This window comes from Petaurus breviceps, unplaced genomic scaffold (genome assembly GCF_028583685.1).
Source record: "Petaurus breviceps papuanus isolate PSGF00001 unplaced genomic scaffold, PetGlider_PUasm1.0 90865, whole genome shotgun sequence".
NCBI lineage: Eukaryota > Metazoa > Chordata > Mammalia > Diprotodontia > Petauridae > Petaurus > Petaurus breviceps.
The window spans coordinates 12,405,963-12,432,684 of record NW_027187367.1 but is presented as its reverse complement, the minus strand read 5'-3'; the positions used below and the strand labels follow the sequence as shown (position 1 = coordinate 12,432,684).

The following is a 26,722-nucleotide window of genomic DNA, read 5'->3' as shown; positions in this document are numbered from 1 at the left end:
CATATTTTGACTAGCGGAATTCGCAGAACAATGTCGTATTATGGCTGCCTGACTTACTCCTGGCAATCATGCCAGTATTCTATTTGATCAATTAGCAGGACAAGGGTAGTTTGCTACCAATGCACAACAAATTAATCTTCCTCCAGAACATTTTGAGTGAGTTGCACAATGTGTTCTCTCTTCTTGGAAAAAGATACCAGGGAAACAAGATAAGGGAGAACCATTTTCGACCATCAAACAAAGACCTAATGAACTCTTTGTTGACTTTGTAGCTCCTATGTCACAAGCAGTGATCAGAATTATGGGAGAAGTGGAAGGAACAGACATTATCAAACAAATGGTACAAGCTAATGCTAATGCAGATTGTAAGAGGGCATTGGTAGGAATAGGTAGGAATCCTACTTTGGAAGAAATAATTTGAAGATGTGAAAATGTTGGCACTCAAGCCTTTTATGTAGACGTTAGCAGAAAAATTCGGCAAAATGACTTCAGGACCTGAGACTATGGTATGTTATAATTGTGGGAAATCAGGTCACTTAAAAAAGCAAAGTAGAGCTCAAAGGCAAGGAGGTCTGGCAGGAGGAAGGACTAGAGCTAAAACTCCGTGTCCCAAATGTAAAAAGGGCTTTCATTGGGCCTCTGAACGCAGACAGAAACAGATCACAGGGCCCCTTCCCCCCAGCTCAACAAAAACAAAAGTGGGGAATGATAGGGATCCAGGAGACTCACAATGTTCCTCTGAATGTCCCTTTGAAGGAGCAATACACTGCTTTTGCAGCCATGAGACCCCTAGAAAGCACGTTTCGAACGTTTCAGACAACTTACACTCAGAACCAACAACCATAAAGATTATTAAAATAAGAAGTGGAGGGAACTACAGAGTTCCTCCTCATGGGTGCTGTGCCCTGCCTATTTGGCCCACACCCCCATTATCTCCTGGTGCTTTTGCTCTTACTGCCTCACCTCCTGCTTCCCATTATACCACACTCATACCACATACTATGGTATTTGAGGGACAACTGCAGAAAATACCCATAGTCAATGCAAATGATAGTGAAGTTTATGCTAATGAAGGACAATTAGTAACTCAGGCCATTGTACTGGGAGGAGTAACCATGCTCCCAGAACAAGATTCTATGCCCATATCCCCCAAAACAGGGTGGAATAATGAAGCTTATTTTACCACAATGATCTCTTCTGAAAGGTTTTTGAGTACAATTAAATTAAATGGTATCCCATTTTTGGGATTGTTGGACACAGGAGCTGATAAAACAGTGATACCCTATTCTCAATGGCCTCCTCATTGGCCAACTACTTCCACCGACATCCATTTAGTTGGAATAGGAGGTAGTCAGGATACAGAAATATCTTCTTCCCCCATCAAATGGAGCAAGGAAGGAAAATCTGGATATATGTACCCTTATGTTGCACCTGGAGTGCCAATAATCTTGTGGGGAAGGGATCTTTTATCTCAACTTAAGGTGACAATCAGCTCTAATTTTTCATAGGGGTCACTGTCATGCGCAGTGACATCCCTCCGTCTAAGTTGGCACACAGACAATCCTATATGGGTGGAACAGTTGCCCCTTACCTATAGAAAAGCTCACTGCACTTAAGGAGATAGTTCAGCAACAATTGACAGCAGGACATCTTGAGGAAAGCACCAGCTGCTGGAATTCACCCATGTTTGTGATTAGAAAAAGGTCAGGAAAATGGAGAATGCAAACAGATCTTAGAAAAGTTAATGAAAGCATGGTTCCTATGGGGTCATTACAACCAGGTCTTCCCTCACCTAATATAATCGCTAGAGAATGGCCTATTTGGGTCATAGATAATAAAGATTGCTTTTACTCCATTCCCTTACATGAAGCAGATAAACATCGCTTTGCATTCTCTGTCCCAAGTGTCAATTTACAAACTCCATACAAAAGGTTTCAATGGAAAGTGCTCCCTCAAGGGGTGAAAAATAGTCCAACTATTTGCCAATGGTATGTTGATTCAGTATTACGACCTGTATGTGAGAAATTTCCAACTGCTATATGCATACATTATATGGATGATATTTTAGCTGCTCATTCTTCACCCGAAGTTTTGGAGTATATGCTACAATACACAATTAATTGTTTAAATTCTCATGGTCTATATGTAGCGCCCGAAAAAGTTCAAAGACATGTTCCTTTTCAATATCTAGGATTTCAGGTTAATGATGATAAAATAATTTTAAAACCCCCCGAGGTAAAATTACAAAATTTAAAGACATTGAATGACTTTCAGAAAATTATAGGAGACATTCAAGGGCTCAGATCTCGTGTTGACATTCCTACCCATGAATTACAACCACTATATGATATTTTGAAGGGAGATTCTAATCTTACCTCTCCCAGAACTTTAACTATGGAAGCAGAAAAATCTTTAAAAAACATTATCCAGGGGCGGCCAGGTAGCACAGCGAGTAAGAGCACTGGCTCCAGTGTCAGGATGACCTGGAGATCGAATCCCGGGCTCAGACACTTAGCACCCACCCAGAAACACCTGGCCGTGTAACCTTGAGCAAGTTACTTAACCCCAATTGCTTTTAAAAAAACCAAAACATTATCCATAAGATATGTTATGCCTGTGCTGGCCATTACGATGAGACCAAACCTCTACAGATTTCAGTATTCTCTACTCCTCAGGTACCTACAGCAGTTTTACATCAAGGAGATGTCCTCTCAGAGTGGTGTTGCTTGCCCTCTCAATACAAAAGTACACTTTCCTCTTATACTACTTCCATGGGAGAATTGATACATAAAGCCACTCTCCACACTGTATAATTGACAGGTCAACATCCTGCAAATTTACACCTCCCTTTAACACATCAACAAATAGATCAGCTCATATCACAAGATGTTCAATGGCAAATTATTTGTTATCTGCCTTTTATATATGGCTCACCTTTATCTTTATCAAAGATTTATAACACTTGGCCTTGAATTCTTCCCCAAATTATATCTTCTGTGCCTGTAGAGGGCCTCAGTGTTTTTACAGATGCTACAAAAGACAACCATGCATTATTGTGGTGCCCTTCACAGAACATGTTACAGGTATATAACACTTCCTTTAATTCCACACAACAGAATGAACTCTCCACTGTGTTACAAGCTTTCAAACAATTTAAGCAACCTATAAACATCATTACTGATAGTCAATATGTATGAGGTATTGTGTCCAGGATAGAGACTTCATTATTAAGGTATACATCCTCTAATATTTATTAATTATTAACTGACTTACAGAATATGATCAGGAATCTCACTGAACCATTCTATTGCTTGCATGTTGGATCACATACGAAAGCATCTGGCCCCATCTTCCAGGGCAATGAGATAGCAGATAAGGCATTGTCATTGCCTGTCTTAGAAGCTAGGCATGCACATATAAATTCCACATGTCAGCTAGATCACTGAGTCTATTGTATGGTATCCCTAGAACACAAGCCCAAGATATAGTGAAAAGATGTCTAAATTGTGCTCCTTTTCAACCTAAACCACCTGTTCATTCCCATAATCCTCGAGGACTGGCTCCTAATTCATTGTGGCAGATGGATGTTACTCATGTTTCGTCCTTTGGAAGACAAAAATATGTTCATGTAATGGTAGATACATATTCTGGATTTGTGATGGCCACAGTTCAAACAGGAGAAGCTTTTCGTCATGTACGTAATCTCTTATTACATTGCTTTGCTTTTACTGGACTGCCTCATGCTCTAAAAATGGATAATGGGGGCAGCTAGGTGGCGCAGTGAGTAGAGCATTGGCCCCGGAGTCAGAAGGACATGAGTTCGGTTCCGGCCTCAGACACTTAACACCCACACAAAAATACTAGCCGTGTAAACTTGGGCAAGTTACTTAACCCCAATTGGCCTCCAAAAAGCAAAAAATAAAAATAAAAAATAAAAAAATGGATAATGGTCCTGCTTATATATCTAAACCATTTCAAAATTTCTGCTCTCAATTTTCTATTCATCATACCCTTTAACTCACAAGCTCAAGCCATTGTTGAAAGAACTAATCGAACCTTGAAATCTTTCTTATTAAAACAAAAACGGGGAAATGTATCCCAGTCCCCTAGCAAACAATTATATATAGCTATTTATACTATCAATTTTTAAAAATTTGATGGCAATGCATTGACACCAGCCATGAATTCTTTAGCAAACCTTGTGATACTAAGGCCACAACATCATCCAAAAGATTTCTCTATCACCACACGTGAGTGATGTGGAAAGATGTAGATGGGAATTGGAAGGGACCAGGGAAATTACTAACTTGGGGACAAGGGTTTGCTCTTATCTCTACAGATGAAGGTGACATCTGGGTGCCTGTCAGACACGTCCATCCTATCAGGCAACAAGACGGAGAAGACAGAGAAGATCAAGAAGAAATGACGTCCGTCCAAAAGGAAGAGAACCAGAAAAGGACATCATCGTGACATCACAATGTTAAATTATTCCAGGGCTTAGTTATATCAATGCTCGTTACAAGCTCAGCAGAGTGGCAACAAAATTTTTTAGTCAAGTTAGGTCAGGCTGTAGCTAATACTGGGCCCAAAGATTGTTGGGTGTGTCAAATGCACCCTCAAGCTAGAACAGGATTTTCCCGAGGCATAGGTGCTAATACATCCTAACCGTGGCCTTTACCTGCTATTTCACTGAAATATGCCTCACCACTGCTTCAGGTTACTCCTATCCAACAATCTTTTTATAATACTCTTTGTTTTGATACTAATAAGCTACCATTAAGCAATAACTCTTATAACCAGTCTCAACACTTTGGCCCCTTGTTAGTGGATCCCACCGGGACAGTAGATTCAGGAGGACCTTTCCTATATAAGTGCATTACAGGCAATGTTTCCTGCTGGTCATCTCCCAATTTTACCCACATTATTTGTAACAACTGTACAGGAAGAGGTTTTGCCTATACTTCAGGGGCATATTTCTATACACCTAACAATTGTTCATATTGGTTTCCTAATTCTACAGTGTTGCAGAGGTGTATTAGCTTAAAGAATGGCACTAATCATACTGTTCCAGTTAAGCCACCACTTTCTTGGCATGTTTATGAAGGACTTAAGATTAAAAACTTACATTTTTTTATACCGTTTTGTAATATGTCTACTAGTTGGGGTAATGATGTATTTTCCTTACTTAATGCCTCTAAAGCTAACTCTGTTTGTGCCCCCAATGGATGCATTTTTATATGTGAAAGATCTACTGAATCGATTGTGACTGGGAAAAGTATAATACTATGTGGGATGCTATTTCTACATTTAATGCATTTTCTTGTCTTAGTCCTTATATATATTATGGTCAATGTACATTGGGTACTATTAACCCTGGTGTTCAGGTGTATAAAACATCCACGCCAACCCCTGATAGCACGGGTGTGCATAGAACAAAAAGGGGATCATGGGACAATTCTGTATGGCGGATCAGAAAGGCTACTGCTGTTCTCATACCTGGGGTTGGTTATGTAGATCATGAAACTGTTTTGACTAATATTACTCTCACTGTTGAACACGTCGCTAACGCAGCTGCTGAATGATTACAGAATCCACAAGAGTCGTTGGACTCCCTGGCGCATGAAGTGGTAGAGAATCGTCTTGCCTTGGATGACCTTTTTGCAGCAGAAGGAGGAGTATGTACTATGTTAAACACTTATTGTTGTGTATACATAAGCAATTCTCAGAAAGTCACAATTGATATTCATTAACTCCATGAGGCTGCCAATTGGATGAAAGAGACCCATGAACAACTTTTCTCACCACCCTCCTTATTTGGAAATCTTAAACATTGGTCATTAATGGCTGGAATGTTTCTTTTCTTTTTACTTGTTTTACTATGTGTGCTTCCATCAACATTAAATTGTATTATTCACTGCTTTAAAGCCTTGTTTTCTGCATTACATGAATTACGTTTATGTGCAGTAGAGTCTGACCGGTTGCTGTGACTTAAAACAAAAAAGTGGAATCGTCGAGGTTTTGGTTGGGGTTTGTTGAGGGTCACAGGCGGTCTAGGGACAGCAGGGATGGTTCGAGGGACCCTCTCGCTTGTTGTCTCTATGGCCATAATGTCCGTATTGGCTCTCCAAACTTTGCCCTGACCCATTTCCTGTTAACCTGCACACTTATTGGCCTATAGGTCAGGTACAGGTACAGCATGGGAACAGCACGGACTGCTACATCTGCATATAGGATGTTAGGAGGTATAAAAGAGCTTGCTTCAAGCAGAATAAACAGGAGCCTTTCACCATCCCTGTCTCCCACCTCATCACTGCGTTCGAAATATCGGGTGGCCTGAGCAGGTCTTGGCCATCCCCCCTGAACTGGCAGCAACAATAGCAGCTCTTTTTATGGTGGCAAAGAATTGGAAATCAAGGGGATGCCCATCAATTGGGGAATGGCTGAACAAGTTGTGGCATAAGAATGTCATGGAATACTATTTTGCTCTAAGAAATGAGGAGCAGACGGACTTCTTAACAACTTGGAGAGAACTATATAAACTGATGCTGAGTGAGGAGAGCAGAACCAGAACTTTGTACACAATTACAGACACAATGTATGTATGATGATACCTTGGATAGACCGGGCTTCTCTCAGCAATGCAAGGTTATAAGATAACGCCAAAAGACTCATGATGGAAAGGGATATCCACATCCAGAGAAAAAACTACAGAGTCTGACTGCAGACTGAAGCAAACTACATACTCTTTTTTTTTTTTTCTACTTTACTTTTTTTTGTCTCCTCTTTCTCATTGTTCACCCCACTGGTTATAATCCTTCTTTACAACTTGACTAATGTTTAGTGTGAAGGTATTTGTAGATCCTATATTTGATTGCATGCAGGATGGGGGGGAGGGGGAAGTAGAGGGAAGAGGAGAAAATTTGAAACTCAAGGGATTGTGGAACTGAATGTTGTAAACCAAAAGCAAATAAGGAAAAAAAATTTTAGAAAGTGAAATAACTGGGGTTTTTTTTAGATTTTTCTTTTTTGCTCTTTTGGAGGGGGAAAGGTAGGGCAATTGGGGTTAAGTGACTTGCCCAAGGTCACATGGCTAGTTTTTTTGTGTATGTTAAGTGTCTGAGGCCAGATTTGAAATCAGGTCTTCCTGACTCCAGGGCCAGTGCTCCATTCACTGCACCACCTAGCTGCCACAAAAGTGAAATATCTTATAAGAAAAACAACAGATTTGAAGAATTGATCAAGAAGATAAAATTTAAAAATAATTGCACTAACTGAAAGTTATAATAAAAAAATCTTGATACAATAATACAAGAAATAATTTTAAAAAAATTTGTCCTGAAGCATTAGAACAAGGGGGAAAGGAAGAAATAGAAAAAATGCATCTATCGCCACTTAAAAGAGATCCTATGAGGAAAACTCATAGGAATATCATAGTCAAATTCTGAAACCCCCATCTCAAGGGAAAAATATGAAAAGCATCAAGATGAAAACAATTTAAATATGATGGTGCCACCAATAGAATGACACAAGACCTAGCATCAGAGACATTAAAGGACCGCAGGTCTTGGAATACAACATATCAAAAAGCAAAAGAAATGGGGTTCCAGCCAAAAATACCATACCCTGCAAAGTTCAATATTATCCTGAGTGAAAAAAATGGATATTTGATAAACCCTCAGCCTTTCAAGACTTAAAAAAAAATCCTGAACTTAATAGAAGATTCAACATATAAAAACCAAGAGAAATATAAGGCATATTACAAAGACTGCTTATAAGGGATCCATAAGGACAGACTCTTTACTTTTTTATGTATATAAAATGTAAAATGGATGTCCAAGACTCTTATCAATAATTGGGTAGTTTATAAGAAAGATTGAGGTAAACCTGAGCATGATATGAATTTAAAAAGTAACACCATTTAGTAACAGTTTAAAAGAGTAATTATTTGAGATGCAAAAGGAAGAATGGATTCAGAGGAATTAGGTGGAGGAGAAGGGCTGGTAGTTCTGGTAACCTACTTTCATTGGGAATGGGTTTAAGAGGGAACAATACATACATATATATATATATATATATATATATATATATATATATATTTAGAAGAATATAAAAGTCTTCTAAATTCAGAAGAAATAAAATGGCAGGGGCATAGGGAGCGGGGAGAGAACAAGAGAGGGATCTTGAGGGAGAGTGAGGGAATAGGTAAAAGGGGAATAGAAGGGTGTTTAGATTTATGGGAATGGGAGGATAGAGGAGGGATCTTTGGAGAGGGGTAGGCAAGTGATAGGGGGCAAGGTAGTGGGTAGAAGCAAAGTAGAGGAGGCAGGAGGGATAGGAAACAAGGGATATGATCATACATAAAAAACAGATCAGGAGTAGTAATAGATTTGGGAAAGTATACATCTATAAATGTGTATATGCAGACATGTATATATGTATGTATATATCTATAGCTATAGAGAAACAGCTAAACTTTATTTTAGCCTTCTGGAGGGAGGTTGGGGGGAAGGGAAAAAGAACAAAGTGAAAAAGTACAAAGCAGAGAACAAAAGAAAACTCACAAGGAAGCAAAGAAAAGATGGACAATTCTCAACACAAGTATTATTGATCATATAGGCTTTCTTGAAATGAAAATCTATTGTTACATATTTTGAATCCTCTCTTATGTTCTGTGATGCACATGACATGCTTTTTCCCCTTTCTAACTTTGTATTTAATTTCCAACATTTAAGTTTATGATATGTTTTTATTCCTTTTTTCTATTCTATATTTGTGTTCTGGAATTTGAGTCTAAAATAAAATTTTGAAAAAACAAGTTGTTAAAGGGTTAAAGGAAGTGGATTTCTAAGGGGGTGTTGAGTAATTTTTTTTTTTTGAAAAGGGGGCAGTAGGCCAAATAAGTTTGGGAACCTCTGCATAAGATGGAGATAAGGAGGAGAGAGGGTTACTGTCTCTGCTCTTCCAGGCTTACCTCAATCAATCAGTCAATGAATCAATAAATATTTATTAAGCGCTACTATGTGCCAAGCATTGTGTTAAGGACAGAGGATACAAAAAGAGTCAAAAGACAACCCCTGCCCTTTAAGGAGCTTACAATCTAATGGCTATCTGGTCAGTAATTCCAGTCCAGTCTGTTCCAGATTTCGTAATCTGAATGCTTTCACAGTCCCCTACTTTTGGCCATTATTCTGTGCCATCCTTGAATAATCTAATCTGATCCTTTAGCAGCTCTATATATCATTTCTATGTGTGCTGCCTTTCCATGAGGCTAGGGGAGATGGTTCGCTGCTACCCTGTGTCCAAGCCAGCATTCTGTAGTTAATAATAGTATTAACAACTGGCAATGGATATAGTACTTTAAGGTTTGTAAAACACTTTACAAAGATTATCTCATTTAATCCTCTCAACAGCCCTGGGTGGTAAGGGCTGTCATCTTCCATTTTACAGATGAGGAAATTGAGTCAGGCAGTAATTAAGTGACCTGTTCTTGGTCACACAGCTAGTATGCACCTGGGTAGTCTTTCCCAGGCTAATATGCCTGACTAGCATTTAAGTCCCTGAATCCCACAGGGTCCCTGCAGCCATACCATTTTAGATGTAGCAAAAGGTGGTTGACATACCATAAGGTTAGCTGTAGTTGACATAAGTAGTTTTTAGCAAATTACCAAAAATGAGAGAAGTGGTATAAATGATCATTTAAGAATAAAAGGTAGTCTGGTCATATCATAAATCCTTATTTATATCAACCCAAAAACAAAGGATCATGGAACCATAATTTAGGATTAGTATTCTATAAATATAAATTATAATAACATTTACTTATTATTTTAATGTTCAAGATCATCTCATCTTCATCATCATCATTATTAAGTATTTCCTATATGTAGAGATTTACACTGGTCACAATGGAGAGATGCTGAGGAAAACAGAAATTAATCCTTGTCCTTGAGACACTTGTAGTCCAACAATAGAGAAAGAACACAAATTTTAAAAACACTAAAAACCAGGCTTCATTTACATAAAGATATGTCTGCACACAAGGTCTTTGAGATTGAGTGACTTAGCAACAACTCACACTTGTTTAGAAAGAGCCAGGAACGAAGCAGGAAAGGTCTTGAAGATACAGAGTGGGAGGGGAAAGCATGGAAGAAGGAGGTCTAGAGGGTGGAGGAGGGGGAGGACCTTTATAGAAGGAATAAAGATGAACTGGATAGAGAAGGTTCTAAAGGATCCAAAACCAGTGTTCTTGGATGAAGTCAAGAGGAAAACCAGGATATGATCAGAAACAAGGTCAGTCAATCAACAAGCATTGAGTAGCTACTGTGTACTGACTGGACAGTGGAGAGGGAGAAGTAGGTCAAGTGGTACAGACTTTGTTCAGAGAGGCTGCCGCTGCTGCCATGCAGGGCTTCTCTGCCAGACAATAGTAATAACAATGGTATTAACAGTAACTAGCAGTTACATGTGCAGCTAGGTGGCAAAGTTAACAGAGGGCCAGCCCTGCAGTCAGGAAGACTCGTCTTCCTAAGTTCAACTCTGGACTCAGAGACTTACTAGCTATGTGACCCTGGGAAAGTCACTGAAGCCTGTCTGCCTGTTTCCTCATCTGCAAAATGATCTAGAGAAGGAAATGGCAAAGCACTTGAGCACCTCTTCCAAGAACGCCCTAAATGGGGTTGAGAAGAGTCAGGTACAATTGAAATGACTAAGCAGCAGTTTACAATGTACTTTAAAATTGTTATTTCAGTTAATCTTCTCAACAACTCTAGTAATAACGATAGCTAACATTTATATAGTACCTACTATGTGCTGGGCTCTGTGCTAAGTGCTTTACAGTGAATTTATCTCAGTTGGTCTTCACAATTCTAATGATGATGATATAATAACTAATATTTATAACTAATAATTAATATAATAACTATGGGCTTCACAATTATTATCTCAGTTGACCATAATAACCCTGGGTATTAAGTACTATTATTATTATCATTTTTATTTTTACAGATTTTGCAGATTTACACATTTTACAGATGAGGAAATTGACGGACAGAAGTTAAGTGACTTGCCTAGGGTCACACAGCTAGTAAGTGCCTGGAGATCAGATTTAAACCAGGTCTTCCTGGTTCCAGTCCTGGGGCTCTATTAAATCTGAGAGGCTTATTATCCCGTATTACAGATAAGGAAACAGGCATAGAGAGTGTGAATGACTGGCCCAGGGCCACACAGAGAATAAGTGTCTAGGGCTGGAACTGAATTCAGGTCTTCCAGATGGCAAGTGCAAACTGTGACTCCTGAATAAGAGAGGGGCTTGACCACAGTCCCTTCCTAGCTGGTTTCTCCCACCAGACAACTAGAAGGGAGATGGGGGGAGGGGACAATAGGCATCCTTCCTACCTACTTGGGGATGGGGGGCCATGCCCATCCTTTCATCCCCTGGTGCCACCTAGCCTCTCCAGCTGAGAGGGGCTGAGCTGCATCTCCTGCTGCCCCCCGCCCCCTCTAGGCTGCTGGTGTGGCTGGCCCCTTCAGGGAGAGCTGGCAGGGCTGCCCCAGGACCCAGACTGAAGAAAGAGGAATGCAGGAGAAAGTTCTGTATTCTATTCTCAACCATCCCCAACTGCCAGCATCAGGCTGGACAGCAACAAGGACCGGTTTAGAGATTAACTGTGAGAGAAGGATTTGACAGTGTTGTAGGAAATCACAGAGGACAATTGGCAGCCTGCCTCAAGTTTGAGTTTGGGAAGTGAGACCTTCCTGGCACAAGGCTCCATCTAATATCCTTTGTAGGAGGATGGTGAGGGACAGTCCAGGAGGCCTAGTAACTGAGGTGGTGGAGGGTAGACTGGGGGAAAGGTCAGGGGGCTCCTGGGAGGACAGGAGGAGGATAATAATGGGGGATAGTCCAGGAAGCCTAGTAACTGAGGGAGGGGAGGGGAGATTGTGGGGAAGGGTCAGGAGGCTCCTGGGGGAACAGGAGGATGATGGTGAGGGACAGTCCAGGAGGCCTAGTAACTGAGGTAGGGAAGGGGAGGCTGGGGGGAAAGGTCAGGGGGCTCCCGGGAGGAGCTGGGAGGATGGGGGGGATGACGATGGTGCTAAGGGCAGCTGTAGGACTCTTTAGGGAGCTTGTGGACAGTCCATGTGGCAGTCAGTGGCCCGGCAGCTGGCCCCCTCTAGGTTGGCAGGCCACTAGAGTGCTTGTTACTCTAGGCTAGGGTTGAGGGAGGTGGGCAAGTGAAGATGTCATTCCTCTTCCGCTCCATTCTCCTGGAAATGAAAGGAGGGGAGGAAGGAGACAAGGGGAGGCTTCCTGGGCTTTGAACTTCTAGATTGCTCCTCACATATAACAGATTTAGAATCATATTTCGAGTTCCTAATGGTAGAAGAAGTGTCTTTATGTGACTATGGGTATCCCCCTTTATCCTGCCTGACTCCCTGATTGTATCCATAGTAATTCTCCAAAACATATTTTTGGAAGGAGCAATAGGAACTTTGATACCTCCCTTCCTCTTTCCCTCCCAAACTCCCTTGTGTTTAACTGCATTCTGTGTATGTATGTATCCATGTATGTATATACACATGTATGTACACAGTATGTGTTTATGTACAAGCACACATACATGTATGTGTTTTAATGTGTGTACATGTACATGCATGTCTATATATATATGCATCTTGGGCAGATAGGTGGCATGGTGGATAGAGGGCCAGACCTGGGGATAGGAGGACTCATCTTCTTGAGTTCAAATCTGGCCTCAGACACTTACTAGCTGTGTGACCCTAGGGAAGTCACTTTACCCTGTCTGCCTTAGTTTCCTCATCTGTAAAATGAGCTGGAAAAAGGAATGGAAAACTACTCCAGTATCTTTACTAAGAAAACCTCTAATGGGGTCACAAAAAAATCTGACAGCCCTGGAAATGACTGAACAAAATTTTAATATGCGCTTTAATAGCTTAAAATGGCACAGATTGCTGTCACATGTTATAGGTGTATGTATATATACACATATAAAATGCCTGCATATATATGTATCTGTATGTACATGTGAGTATGTGCATATGAGCACTGTGCATGTACATATATTGATGTTTAATTGTTTTCAGTGGTGCCTGACTCTTTGTGACCTCATCTGGGGTTTTCTTTCAAAAAAAGATTTGCCATGTCCTTTTCCACCTCCTTTCACAGATGAGGAAACTGTGGCAAACAAGGTCAAATGACTTTTTTACGGTCACACAGCTAGTAAGAGTCTGAGTCTTCCTGACTCTAGGCCCAATGTTCTATTCACTGAGCCATCTAGCTGCCAACACACACATATATACATATATCATATGCCTATGTATATAAATATATATGTGTATACATGCTCATAAAATAAGTTTCCAAAATATTTTACAAATATTATCTCATTTTATCCTTTCAACTACCCTGGAAAGTAGCTGTTCTTATTAACTTCATTTTATAGACGAAGAAACAGAGGTAAAAAAAAGGATAAGCGATTTGCTCGGGGTCATTCAGCTAGTAAATGTCAGAGGCTAGATTTGAACTTGGGTCTTCCTAACTCCTAATTCCTAATTTCCTAACTTCATCTTTCTATCCACTCTGACACCTAGGTGCCAACAAATATATACACACACATACACACATATGTGTACATATACATGTATGTGAACATAAACATATGCACACATATATGATATGCTTGTGTACACACATGATTTTATTGATTAACTTTATGCTATATGTCTTTTAAAATTTGAACTTGCTATTGTTACAGTACAAGCTCATTGCAAGCTCATCATGATTGTTTTCATTCTTTTTTTAATTTTAATTTTTATATTTTTTGCTTTTTGGAGGGGGGAAAGCAGGGCAATTGGGGTTAAGTGACTTGCCCAAGGTCACATAGCTAGTAAGTGTCAAGTGTCTGAGGCTGGATTTGAACTCAAGTCCTCCTGACTCCAGGGCCAATGGTCTGTTCATTACATCACCTAGCTGCCCTAGATTGTTTTCATTCTTTGTACTTATGTCTCTAATACTTAGCAAATGCTTGGCAAAATACCAGGTACTTAATAAACATTTAAATTGATTGATCGATTGATCAATTGATTATTAATCCTGAAGCTCTGGAGTTTGAAGAGAGGGCTTCCCACTTGGCAAGGTACACACTTTGTAAGGGGATGTGTCTAAAAGGAGGCCTCACCCCTCACCCCTGGTTCTGTGGGCTCTGAACTCCCACAGCTTGATTGTAGGCTTAGCCCTCAGGTTAACAGGTGGAATCCTAAATATTCCCCTTTGGCATAATCGTGGTTCTTGAAGTCTCAGGGCTGGACTTGGGCCTCACTGCAATTGAAGTGTAAACCAGAAGCCACCCCTTATATTTTTTTTTTGTTTTGGAAAATAGTTATTTTTTATAAAAAGATATTATTTGTGTTAACTTGTAACAGATGTATTATTATTATTAAATTTATTATTTATTAATTTAGTTTTGCTATTTTAAAATTATTATTATATACAATATATTGTAATTTAAAAATAAATATTTAAAAATTTTCAATTTTAATTTCTATTATGTTCATGTAAGTATAGACACAAATATATTTGTGGGCTCTATAACACATATCCCACATAAAATCTTTTTGGAGGTCTTCAGTTGTTAAGAGTATAAAGGGGGTCCTAAATAATTTTTTCTATTGCAAAGGGATCCTCAGTTACCTTTAAGAGTATAAAGGGGTCCTCAATAATTTTAATTTCATTTTTGAGACTCCCATTTAGGAGTCCTGAGACCCAAAAGTTTGATAACATTTAATATATTTATTTTAAATAATGGAAGAACCAAGTTTAGGATCCAGCTCTGCTGCCTCCTCCTCGCACTGTTCTTTCCCCCACCTCACACTGCTTTTCATCACTTTTGACTCTTCGCAGACTAGTTAAACTGACTGATGCCACAGCTGGCTCTGACATTTGGTCTCTTTGGCAGGTTTTTTTTCCAAACTTTCTCTCTCTGCAGGGGATGCTTTGGCAGCAAAAATGCAAGATGAGCCCCAAGAAGGGCTCCTTCATGGCAGGCATCTTCTCCATCTTCTTCACCATCCAGTCCCTCATTCTTGACTTGAACCAGAAGTTTTCCTTCGGTACGGATCCCAACAAATTCAACATCTACAAGGAGATCCATGGAGTGATCCTCTGGACTTTCAGACACAAGAATAACATCATCATCTTCCTGTCCATCACTACACTCCTGGCTAGTTGCTTCCTCCTCTACTCTGTGTGCATGGAACTCTACCTGGGCATCTTCTTCTACACCCTCTGGATAATCATTTCTGAAATCATCTATTTCTCCCTAGTCCTGGTAATGTCTCAGGTCATCCAGCCTCCCTTTCTGGAAATAAAGTACTACTTGTGGATTTGCCAAATTTCCCACATGCTCCTCCATGCCTTCTGGCTACCCTTTGTCATAACCTATGGCTACCATCTCTTTAAGAGCCCACACTACTTGACCAAGAAAAGACCACATACCAAACAGCAGTCTGAAATTATATCAGAAAACTGGTCCCAGATGGGTATAACGGCCAATAGAAAGTTTACTTGATCTTTGTTAGGAGGAAGGAAGAGAGGGAAGATATCCAGTCCTGGATTTCTAGATCTCCCTACTTCCTACCTTCTTATCCCTGCTCCTGATGCCTTATAATAATGGTGATTCTTGCTCCAAGTTATTAAGGGTCCTTTTTTTCCAAGCAAGAGGCTGTTGTACAGGCAAAATTTGAGGGGAAGGGGGTAAATGTGAAGAGGAAGAGTTTGCTTGGACCATTTGTGATCTTCTGGTGCTTAGTAATAAATTGTGTTGCCTTGTTCTCTACCTTCTGGTTGTGTTTACCATCTGGGTTTTCCTTTTCCCTCTTCATTTTCTGCATTACATTTTTATTTCCTTAGGAAGCCACCTCCACCTCACAGAAGTCTTGGAATCTCTGCCCAGGCAATGTAATGTAATCATTCATTCATTCAGTCAATCAACAAACACTTCCTAAGCAATCTCCTAAGCACAGTGCACTATACTAGGTGTTGGGAGAGATATTTAAAAAGATTAAGAAGAAGTTCTTGGCCTTTAAAGAATTTGTAGTCTGGTGCAAGTAATGAGACAGGTACACAGATACAAATTATTTAAATTTGAATAGATATTCAGGGTATAAACTGCTCTGGGATTAGACTCAGGAAGGACTTCCTTAATCCATCAATCAATAAACATTTATTAAATGCCTACTGTATGCCAGGGACTGTACTAAGCTCTGGGGGATGCAAAAAGAGGCAAAAGACAGTCCCTCCCCTCAAAAAGCTTATAGTCTAATGGAGATAACACACAAACAAACATATGCAAAGCAAGCTATATAGAAGATAAATGGAAGTAATTAACAGGGACAGGCACTGGAATGCAGAGGGATTAAGGAAAGCTTTCTGTAAAAGATGAGATTTTATTTGGAACTTAAAGTAAGCCAGGGAAGTCAGAAAGTGGAACTGGGGAGGGAAAACATTCCAGGCATGGATTGGGGGGTGGGGTGGAGAGCCAGAGAACATGTCCAAAGCCAAGGGATGGAAACTTCTTGTTGGTAAAGAGACCAGTGTCACTGGATCAAAGAATACATGTCCTGGAGCAAGGTGTAAAGAGAGTGAAAAGGTAGGGGGGGCTAGGTCATGAAGGGCTCTCAATGTCCAATAGGGCATTTTGTATTTGATCCTGGTGGCCATAGGGAGCCATGGGAGTTTATTGAGTATGGAGGTGACATGATCAGACCTGAGATTTGGGAAAAACACTGGAGGCTGAATGGAGGATGGATTGGAGTGGGAAGAGCCTTGAGGCAAGCAGACCCAACAGCAGGCTACTGCAGTGGTCCAGGTGTCAGGAGATGAAGGCCTGCACCAGAATGGTGGTGATTTCAGAAGAGAGAAAAGGGTGTATTTGAGGGATGTTGAAAAGGTAAATTGACATGCCTTGGCAAGAGCTTCGATATGGGGGGTGAGAGACATGAGGAGGTGAGAATGACTCCTAGGTTGTGAGCCTGAGGGCCTGAGTGGATGGTATTGTCCTCCACGGAAATAAAGCACGTAATAGGAGGGCAGGGTTTGGGGGAAAAGATAAGGAGACATGTTTTGGACATGCTGAGTTTAAGATATCAACTGGACATCCAGCTGGAGATGTCTGAAAGCAGTTGGAGATTGAGATCAGAGGTAAGCAGAAAGCTTGGTAACATCTGAGTTGGGGTCTGAAAAATGGATAGAATATCTACAGCTAAAGGTGGTTATGGGGGGGGGCATTCCAGGTGTAGGAAACAGCATGAATAAAGGTGTGGATGTAGGATGTGTTTAGGAAGGATTGATGTTTAGAGTATGTGAGAGGGTAGATAAGGTTATCAAGGTAGGTTAGAGGCAGATTAGAGGGGGAGGAGGTGGCATGTTGAATGCCAAAGGAGCAGGTATTTGAACTTTATTTGGAAAGCAAGGGATCACTAGGTGGCACAGTGCATAGGGTATCAGCCCTGGAGTCAGGAGGACCTGAGTTAAAACTTTGCCTCAGATACTTACTAGCTGTGTGACCCTGGACAAGTCCCTTAACCCTGACTGCCCAAAGAAAGAAAAAAAAGAAAGCAGTGAGGGTCATTGAAGGTTTTTAAGCAGCTGCTGTAGCATATTATCAGACTTCAGCATTAAGAAGATTTATAAAGAAATAGTATATAGGCTAGTTTGGGAGTACAGGGAAGGGTGTTGTCAGGAAGACCGTCCAGTAACCATTGCAATATTCTTGGCAATGTAATGATATTGCCACAGTTCTAAAAATCTATAATTTCACTTGTATGGGGGAGGAAGTTCCCTTCAATGTTGCCTATTCGAATTTCTCCATGCCTTGGTAAATAGTGTCATAAGCTGACCAAAACCAAGATGGGCCTCTCAAAACTTACCCAGGTGAGGCCTTGAAAGAGTGGCCAACCCTGGGCTCCTATTGAAAGTTCTCAGGGTTGGCCAGGTAGCACAGCGAGTAAGAGCACCGGCTCCAGTGTTGGGATGACCTGGAGATGGAATCCCGGACTCAGATACTTAGCACCACACCCAGAGATAACTGGCCATGTAACCTTGAGCAAGTTACTTAACCCCAATTGTTTAAAAAAAAAAAAAAAAGAAAGTTCTCCCAAATTAGCAAGACTTCCAAATCCCGTACAGCCCTGGCATAATCTCCACAAACTCAGGATCATTTTCTCACCCCAGTGAGACATCAAGGTCATACTTCAGGGAAATAATCATAGTTCACATACTTTTCGCACTTTAAGGTTGGTGGAAATGCTTTCATCACAATAAAGAGGGGTAGTGATTTTTAAAAAACTTGTTATTCAGTTTTGTCTAACTCTTCGTGACCCCGTTGGGGGTTTTCTTGGCAAAGATGCTAAAGTGGTTTGCCATTTCATTCTCCCGTTTGCTTTACAGATGAGGAAACTGAGGGCAATGGGTTTAAGTGACTTGCCCAGGATTACATAGCTAGTAGGTGTATGAGTTCACATTTGAACTCAGGTCCTCCTGACTCCAGGGCTGGTGCTCTATTCACTGCACCACCTAGCCGTCCCTATGATGGTACTTATTACAAGATCAAATGAGATAACACATGGGTAGCACCTTGGGTTCCCTTCTCCTCCCACCCCCACATATGGACAATAGTTTAAACTCAAAACTACAACTTCTAGACAGCCAGAAGACACAGTTTGAAGGAACTGCATGTAATGAAACACAATAGTAAGAAAAGTAGTAGTTGATCATTTCCCCCTCCACAAAAAAGGGTCGTACTCCATCGCCACAAATACATATGCCATCAAGGGGAGGAGTGGATGCCTGTGGGGGCCACACATGCAAGGAGCATGTGACCAGAGCACATGCTTGGAAAATCAACTCACACCTCCAATACTGAAGGGCTGATGTTTTCTACTGGTGGCTTCTGTATGTCCCTCCCTACTAGCTTCTGTCCTGTATCACTCTGGGGCTACCTAAGGGCAGTTAGGTGGCACAGTGTATACAGCACTGGGTCTGGAGTCAGGAAGAATTATCTTTGTGAGTTCAGATCCAGCCTCAGACAATAGCTGTGTGACCTTGGCCAGGTCACTTCACCTTGTTTCCTCATCTGTAAAATGAGCTGGAGAAAGAAATGGCAAACTGCTCCAGTATCTTTGCCAAAAAAAACCCAAATCGGGTCACAAAGATTCAGACTAGTGTCTCAGCAATGACTCAACAACACCAGCTATTTCAATACCAATCTGCTAGGGTAGTATAATAATAATAATAGCCAACATTTATATAACACTTACTATGTGCCAGGTACTGACAGGCCTTCAACCCTCTTCCTGAGAATGACAGGCTCATTGCTCTTTTATCATAGCTGCTATACCCCCTCTGACAAAAGCCATGGAGAATAACCCCAGACTAAAATTGTCTTTTCCTTTTAACTCCATTTCTGGAGCTGTCGTAATCCTTTTTCACTGACAACTATCTAACTTAGGATTAAAAAATCCCAACATCCCAGCATCCTCTCTAGCTTGCCATGAAAATTAATCTGAGCGCGTACAATTTGGGCAGTCAATAATCATTATGAAGTGCCTACTCTGTTCCAGGGGTGGGGAACCTGTGGCTTCAAGGTCCATGGCTGTGGCCTTTTGACTGAGTCCAAGTTTTATAGAACAAGTCCTTTTATTAAGGGGATTTGTTGGATGAAGTTTGGATTCAGCCAAAGGGCCCCACTTGAGGACCTGGAGGGACACATGTGGCCTTGAGGCTGTGGGTTCTCCACCTCTGCATCCAGGAACTGTGCTAATTGCTAAGAAGGCAAAGAAGGCAAAATATAGTCTCTGCTCTCAAGGAGGTCTTGGTTCAATGTGGGGAAGATAGTACATAAAAAGCATCTGTAAAGCAGGCAGCAGGGTGAGGGAAAGAGGAGGCAAGGGGCCCAGCATGGAAGCATGATGAAATCCAGAGGAGCTCAGCCAGGTGGGAAATGAAGAGATGGAGGCCTCAGGCTCTGGGAGGAGCTCTCCATGTCCACCTCCTGCCTTCTCCAGGCTTAGGAAGGGAGTGGCCCCAGGGGTATGCTAAGGAGATACAAATTTCAAAGATAATGTGATCTTGCAGGATGATATGTTCTTAGAGAATACCATGAAACCCAGGAGAGCATTCAGGTGGGAAATGAGGTGATGAAATGGATAGAGCACTGGGCCTGGTGTCAGGAAGTCCTGAGTTCAAATCCAACCGTAGACACTTACTAGGTGTGTGACCCTGGGCAAGTCACTTCACCTCTATCTGCCTCAGTTTCCTCACCTGTAAAATGGACATCACCATAATAATGATAGCACCTACCTCTCAGGGTTGTTTTGAGGGTCAAATGAGATCATTATAAAGTGCTCAGAACAGTGCCTGGCACAGGGGAGGCACTGTATGAATGTCAGCTTTCATTAGTAGTAGTGGTATTCAGTGACGATATACCCAAGGCCAGTCAGTGCAGAACGAAGACAATGTTGTCTCCAGCACCTAGAGACAATTGGGGGGTCGGTACGAAGACCTGAGGTGACATGACAGCAGTTTTCCTGTATCTGAAGGGCCATTCTGCAGAAGAGCAAAAGCTTTTTTTTAGACCCAGAAAATGAATGAAAACTGAAGAAAAACAGGGTTAGGTCTGAAGCAGAGCAAACGTTTCTTAATGAATAGGGCTGCTTGAGAGAGAGTGGATTCCCACTCATGGAAGGATGAGCAGAGGGTAAATGACCACCTTGTCAAACAGAGTCAAGGCCCTTCAGGATTTCTTCCAACTCAGAGATTCTGGTCAGACTCATGGAGACCATATGGAGTAGACAGTCATAACACTATAGATTTAAAGCTAGAAAAGGTCTTTGAGACCAGCACCTACCCCATCACTTTACAGAGGAGCAGGTGCAGCTAATAAGCCTCAGAGGAGAAATGAACCCAGCTCTTCCTGGTTCCAAGTCCAGCACTCTCTCTAGTGCACCATGTGGGCCTCTTAACTGACCCTGGCAACAGCATAAAGCATTGTACAATGACCAGGGGATAAAGAATGATAAAAGACCGTTGGATTTTTGGCTCTCAGAAGATAATTGATGTTCTAAAAAAATTTTTTTGCTTGTTTTGGAGAATGACTTTAGTGGAGAAAGAAGACAGATAGAGGTTTGTGGAGTGAGTGATGAGTAAAAAGAGATCATGTCCCTGGTTGGAAGAGTTTGATGTTGAAAGGGAGAAAAGAAATGGGATGTTAACTTGAGGGGATTGGAGGGTCAAGGGAAAAAAATGTTAAAGTTTTATTGTTTTTGTTGGGTTTGGCTTTTCTGGCTATTTTTGTTTTAAGGTGAGGGAACAAATGTTTACTGAATGAAACAAATGTTTACTGAAAGGGAACAAATGTTTATAGGGTGCCTACTATGTCCCAGACACTCCCTGAGTGTTTGCAAATAAAGGAGAATGAGCCTAGAAAGAGAGGGAGAGTGAAGATAAGTGAATGAGGATAATTAATGAAGCCAGCTACTAGAGGAGGGGGTGAGGATGAAAGTCTGAGAACTGAGGGTCCTTGGCCTTAGAGAGAGCCCCCTTTTCCTCAGGCAAGAGGGGAGGAAGAGAGGATGGGAGGAAGATTCCTGAGAGGTTCTGAAGTAAGAAGGATAAAGAACAGAGGGAGCTCCTCTGCAGAGTAGTCATCTTCCTCTCCAAAGAATGATATGGGTTGACAGGGTCATCAGCTGGGACTGTGGCAGGGGTCTAAACAATGGGAATCCACCAGAAACTCTGGTTCCTCTCAGGGCTTGTAGCTTTGCATCTCAGGTCTTGTAAGTCTCAAAGAAATTCCATTCCTACTAACTCTTCTCTTCTTGGGTCTCAGGCTTGCTGGGATTCCCCAAAGATCCTTTTCTCTAAATCAGGGGTGGGCAACCTGCAGCCTCAAGGCCATGTATGGCCCTCTAGGTCCTCAGGTCCAAACTGCACAGACCAAATCCCCAATAAAAGGATTTGTTCTGTAAACCTTGGACTCAGCCAAAAGGTTGCACCCAAGGACCTAGAAGGCCACATGTGCTCTCGAGGCCACAGTTTCCCCACCCCTGTAACTCTCCCCAGAAAGCAGGGCCTAGACTTCTTTCATGTGGGGGGCTAGAAGACACTTTTACTGGAAGAATTATTCTGGATCGGTTAACAAAGTTTTCCTTCCTTAGTTGGCTCCTGTTCAGAAATGGAGAGAAAAAGGGAGAAACTGGAATGGAATTGGGTCAGTGGAAAGTTGTCCCCCTGCTTTGGTATGGAACCCCATATGTCCTCACTCAATCAAAAAACCCCTTCCTTTTTTTGTTGTTTGGTTTGGTTTTTGTTTGTTGTTGTTGGGTTGTTTTTTTTGCTTTTTGCTTTTTGGAGGGGAGAAGGTAGGGCAATTGGGGTTAAGTGACTTTCCCAATATCACACGGCTAGTTTTTCTGTTAAGTGCCTAAGGCTGTATTTGAACTCAGGTCTTCCAGGGCCTCTATCACCACGCCACCAACCTCCCCAGAAAACCCCATTCTTAACTACAGTAAGAGTCTGCTCCCAATGACATTGACATGCTTTCAGACAGTATCCTTTTTAGTCCCTGTAAAGACCCAGATCCTTGTGGTTGGGCAGGATAGGGAGGGGAAGCTTCAAAGGATCTAGAAGTAACCATCCAGTCCAACCCCCTCATTCAACAAATGAGGCCAGAGAGGCAAGTGACTTGCTAATAGCACCTCGGTTGTGTCAGAAATGGGATTTGAATGCATGTTCTTTGACTCCAAAGTCAATGATCTCTCCACTGTTCTCACACTCACTGTTTTGCTAAGAATAACACAATAACTGAAAACCAAAATCAAAACCTGGGGTTTGTATCCATATTGTTTTTTGACTAGGCAATGGAATGCAGGCAGTTAAGTGGTACTGGTGCCCAGAGCACCAGGGCTGGAGTCAGGAAGACTCATCTTTCTGGGTTCAAATCTGATCTCAAACACTAGTTGTATGACCCTCAGGTAAGTCACTTCATCCTATTTGCCTCAGTTTCCTCATCTGTAAAATGAACTAGAGAAGGAAATGGCAAACCAGTCCAGTATCTTTACCAAGAAAACCCCAAATAGGGCCACAAAGAGTCAGACAGCAGTGAAATGACTGAACAAAACCCAAATGGATGTCCCTGAAGGTTTTTGAATGAAGGAATGACTAGGATGCACCACAAAGACAAGCAATACATAAGCTGTACTCACAAGGAGCGAGAGAATGAATAGACAGCAGGGCCAGATACACACAGATGATCTTCCTTAAGCGTAAGGACTTGTTGAAGTGTTAACATGTCTCTAGTTTCTCTAGTGCAAAGCCAGCAGCTGCTGTCTCCCATCAGGGATCGGGCTTCCTGAAGCTAACCCCTTCCTTAGGAACTGTCTTTTCTGCATCCATCTATCCTTGGGGTGTATCTTTGCTCCAGTATATCCCATAATATGGGAAGAGAGAAAGTCCCCTCTCCTCTACCCCAAATGTGGTTCTCTTTCAGGGACTTGTTTTTCCCTCCACTTATAGCTCCAGCTCCAAAATTGGGCACTCCAAAAGGAACGAGTAAAGGGTTTGTATCCATACACTTATCCCATATTATCCCACAATTATCAAGGGAAGGATAAGGGCTGCCTCTGCTCCCTGAGCACTCTCTTTTATATAAACACCTCTGGCTGCCATTATTTTCAACCTTTTTCGATGACATCTCCCCCTTTTCTTCTTCAAGAGGACTTGTGATGTTAATTTTAACTTGACATCACTCTGCCTAAGAATGTTGAGGAGGATAGAGGGAAATAACACAGAACAGATGGACCCAGCTCTCCCTCTCCCACACATCCAATCGGTTGCTAGCTCCTGGTTTGTTGGGGGTGGGGGGTGTTTCCCCTTCCACTATAACTCTGCTAGCCATCCCTCCTTTCCTCTCCTATAACAGCCATCCTGGTTCAAGCCCCCATCTCTTCTGACCCATTGTACTATTGTCATAGTGTCTTACCTGGTCTTCCTCATTCCATTTCATCCCTTTAATCCATTCATAAGACACTACTGAGTAATCTATTCATGCATGACTCTGACCGTGTCATTCTTCTATTCAAAAACCTTCAGTGATACCCCATGGCCTATTAAAAAAAGCAAAATCCCCTAAAGCTGGCATTCACAGGTCCTCCACAATCTGATTCCAAACTACCTGCCCAGTCTTCCTCTCTATCTGTACCATTCACATCTTCTATGTTTTGGACAAACTAGATACCTGTTCATCCTATTTTAATTTTGCTATGTCCCATCTTTGCCTTTATGCACTCCTTCCATTGTCCCTGGAATGCTGTCTTACCCCAACCATGTCAATCTATCAAGTCCCTCCTTGCTTTCAACTCTGATGCTACTTTTTTTCATGGTGCCTCCCCTAACATACTTCTCTCTCCTGTGCCAGTGATGTTCCTTACTTAATTTTTTTTTCAGAATACTTTGTAAGGACCTCTTACTAGATATCCTCTTCCTTTTGTATCCCTCAACTTGCACTCATACATTGGTCCGGATGCTCAGACAGGGGCTGCTACTCTCAGGTTCAAAGGTTGACTGTAATAAGGTTAGACTTCTAACACTGTAGATCCTAAAACCCCATCAGCATCTTTCTCATAAAAAATCAGTCAGTAGACTTAGCTTCAACAAAAGCATTTACTAAAGTGATACAGCTAAAAGAGCTGGCACAAAGCATTCCCCCCAAAACTTAGCATCCTCACAAATTCTTACAAATATGCACAATGTCCATAGTGCATGAGGGTAATAAGGCAAATGTCTGGGGTATACACATAGCAAAGGATGAATCATGACGTCTATGACTTCAGGACTTATAAGTCCTTTCTATAGTCCAAAGCCAGCAACTTCTATCTGCCATGGTGGGTCAAGCTCCCTAAAGCTAACCCTTCCTTCGGTAGCTGTTTTTTCTATATCCATCCTTCCTTGGAACATCTCTTTGTTTTAGTATCTCCCATAATGTAGGAGGAGAGAAAGTTCCCCCTCCTCCACTCCAAATGTGATTCTCTTTCAGGGACCTGCTTTTGGCTTATGGCTCCAAATTCCAAAATTAGGTACTCCAAACTGGAAGGTCTTAAGATTGAACTGGTCCTATTTGAGACCTGATAGGACAAGGAGTGTAACTGATTCTCTTCACCAATCTTGCTTTTGCATTCTTGACCCAATTAAGGAGGAGTTCACACCTGATAAAGGGATCAGTGCATTTTGTTTAGTTAAAACCTAATTTGATTTAGAGATTGATTCTTTGACTCAGTCAAAGAAGCTTTCACAGCTGATAAAGGTTTCTGGAGTAGACACTCGAAAACTTCAACAAGGTCTTATACTTAAAGGGAAGGGTGAAAAGCAGCTGTGTGTTTGCGCCTTTCCCCTGCTAGTTTTCTAGCTTCTTGTGAACAGGGCTTGAGTCCCACCTGTCTTTGTAGCCCATCCTAGCCAGGTGCCTTATAAATACTAGTTGCTTAATAGATGTCTGTTCACCAAAGAGTAAAGAAAATCAATTAGAAGATCAAAGTGCAGTCCATTCAAATCAATTAAATAAATATTAAGAACCTACAGTGTGCAGAATAGTAGGTTAGAGTTTAGACAAGATGTATTTCCTGCCCTAAGATAATTTTATTCTTTGTATTTGTATGCCTACAGTGTAGCTAGGTGGCACAGTGGGTAGAACCCTGGGCTTGGAATCAGGAAGACTCATCTTCCTGAGTTCAAATATAGCCTCAGACACTTATTGTGTGATCCTGGGCAAATCATTTACCCCTGTCTGCCTCAGCAGCTCATCTGTAAAATGAGCTAGAGAAGGAAATGGCAAACCACTCCAGTATTTTTGGCAGGAAAATGCCAAATGCAGTCATGAAGAGTCGGACAAGATTGAACAATAACACTCAGCACAGTGCCTAGCATGTAATAGGAGTTTAGTAAATATTTGTCAATTAAAGGAGGGAAGAAATAAGCATTTATTCAATGGCTACTATGATTTATTCTACACCTACTATGTACCAGGTACTAGCACCTTAAAAAAATATCTCATTTGATTATGTAATTTAGACTATGAAATCATCAGCCAAATTTCTTCATTTTGCAAATAAGAAAACTAAGTTCAGAATGGGGAATTGACTTCCCCAAGGTCACACTACTAGAAAGTGACAGAATCAGAAATCAAACCCAGGTTTTCTGGTGTTTTGGTTACTGCACCAGCCAGTCAGCCTTCTGGGTGAGCAAAAATGGAGTCTATAAGCCAGCCAGCAAGTATATCACTGGTGGGAGGAGAGGCTGGGTGGTTCTCAGAGGAAGAACTTTACAATCTAGACTCAAAGATTCTAGAGTTCACTAGGTTCTACCACAAGAAGACCACAGATTTCGAGTTGGAAGGGAATCTTAGAGGTCCTCTTGTCTAACCTTATCTTTTTATGAGTAAGAAAACTGAGACTCAGGGAGACTATGTCTTGGTAAGTTTTGGGGCAGCTAGGTGGCACAAAGTGCCAAGCCTGGAATCAGGAAGACCTGAATTCAAATCCAGCTTCAGATACTCTCTAACTGTGACCCTGGGCAAGTCACTTCACCCTGTTTGCCTCAGTTTCCTCATATGCAAAATGAGTTGGAAAGGGGAGGACAAATGACTCTAGTATC

General features: G+C 41.5%; 1 protein-coding gene across 1 annotated transcript; it reads left to right on the top strand.

Moving 5' to 3' along the window:
- Positions 1–15,008: 15,008 nt before the first annotated feature.
- Positions 15,009–15,587, top strand: LOC138150324 (putative transmembrane protein 217B). Its single transcript, XM_069073717.1, has one exon. The coding sequence runs from the start codon at positions 15,009–15,011 to the stop codon at positions 15,585–15,587; it is 579 nt and encodes a 192-aa protein (XP_068929818.1).
- The last annotated feature ends 11,135 nt before the right edge of the window (positions 15,588–26,722 follow it).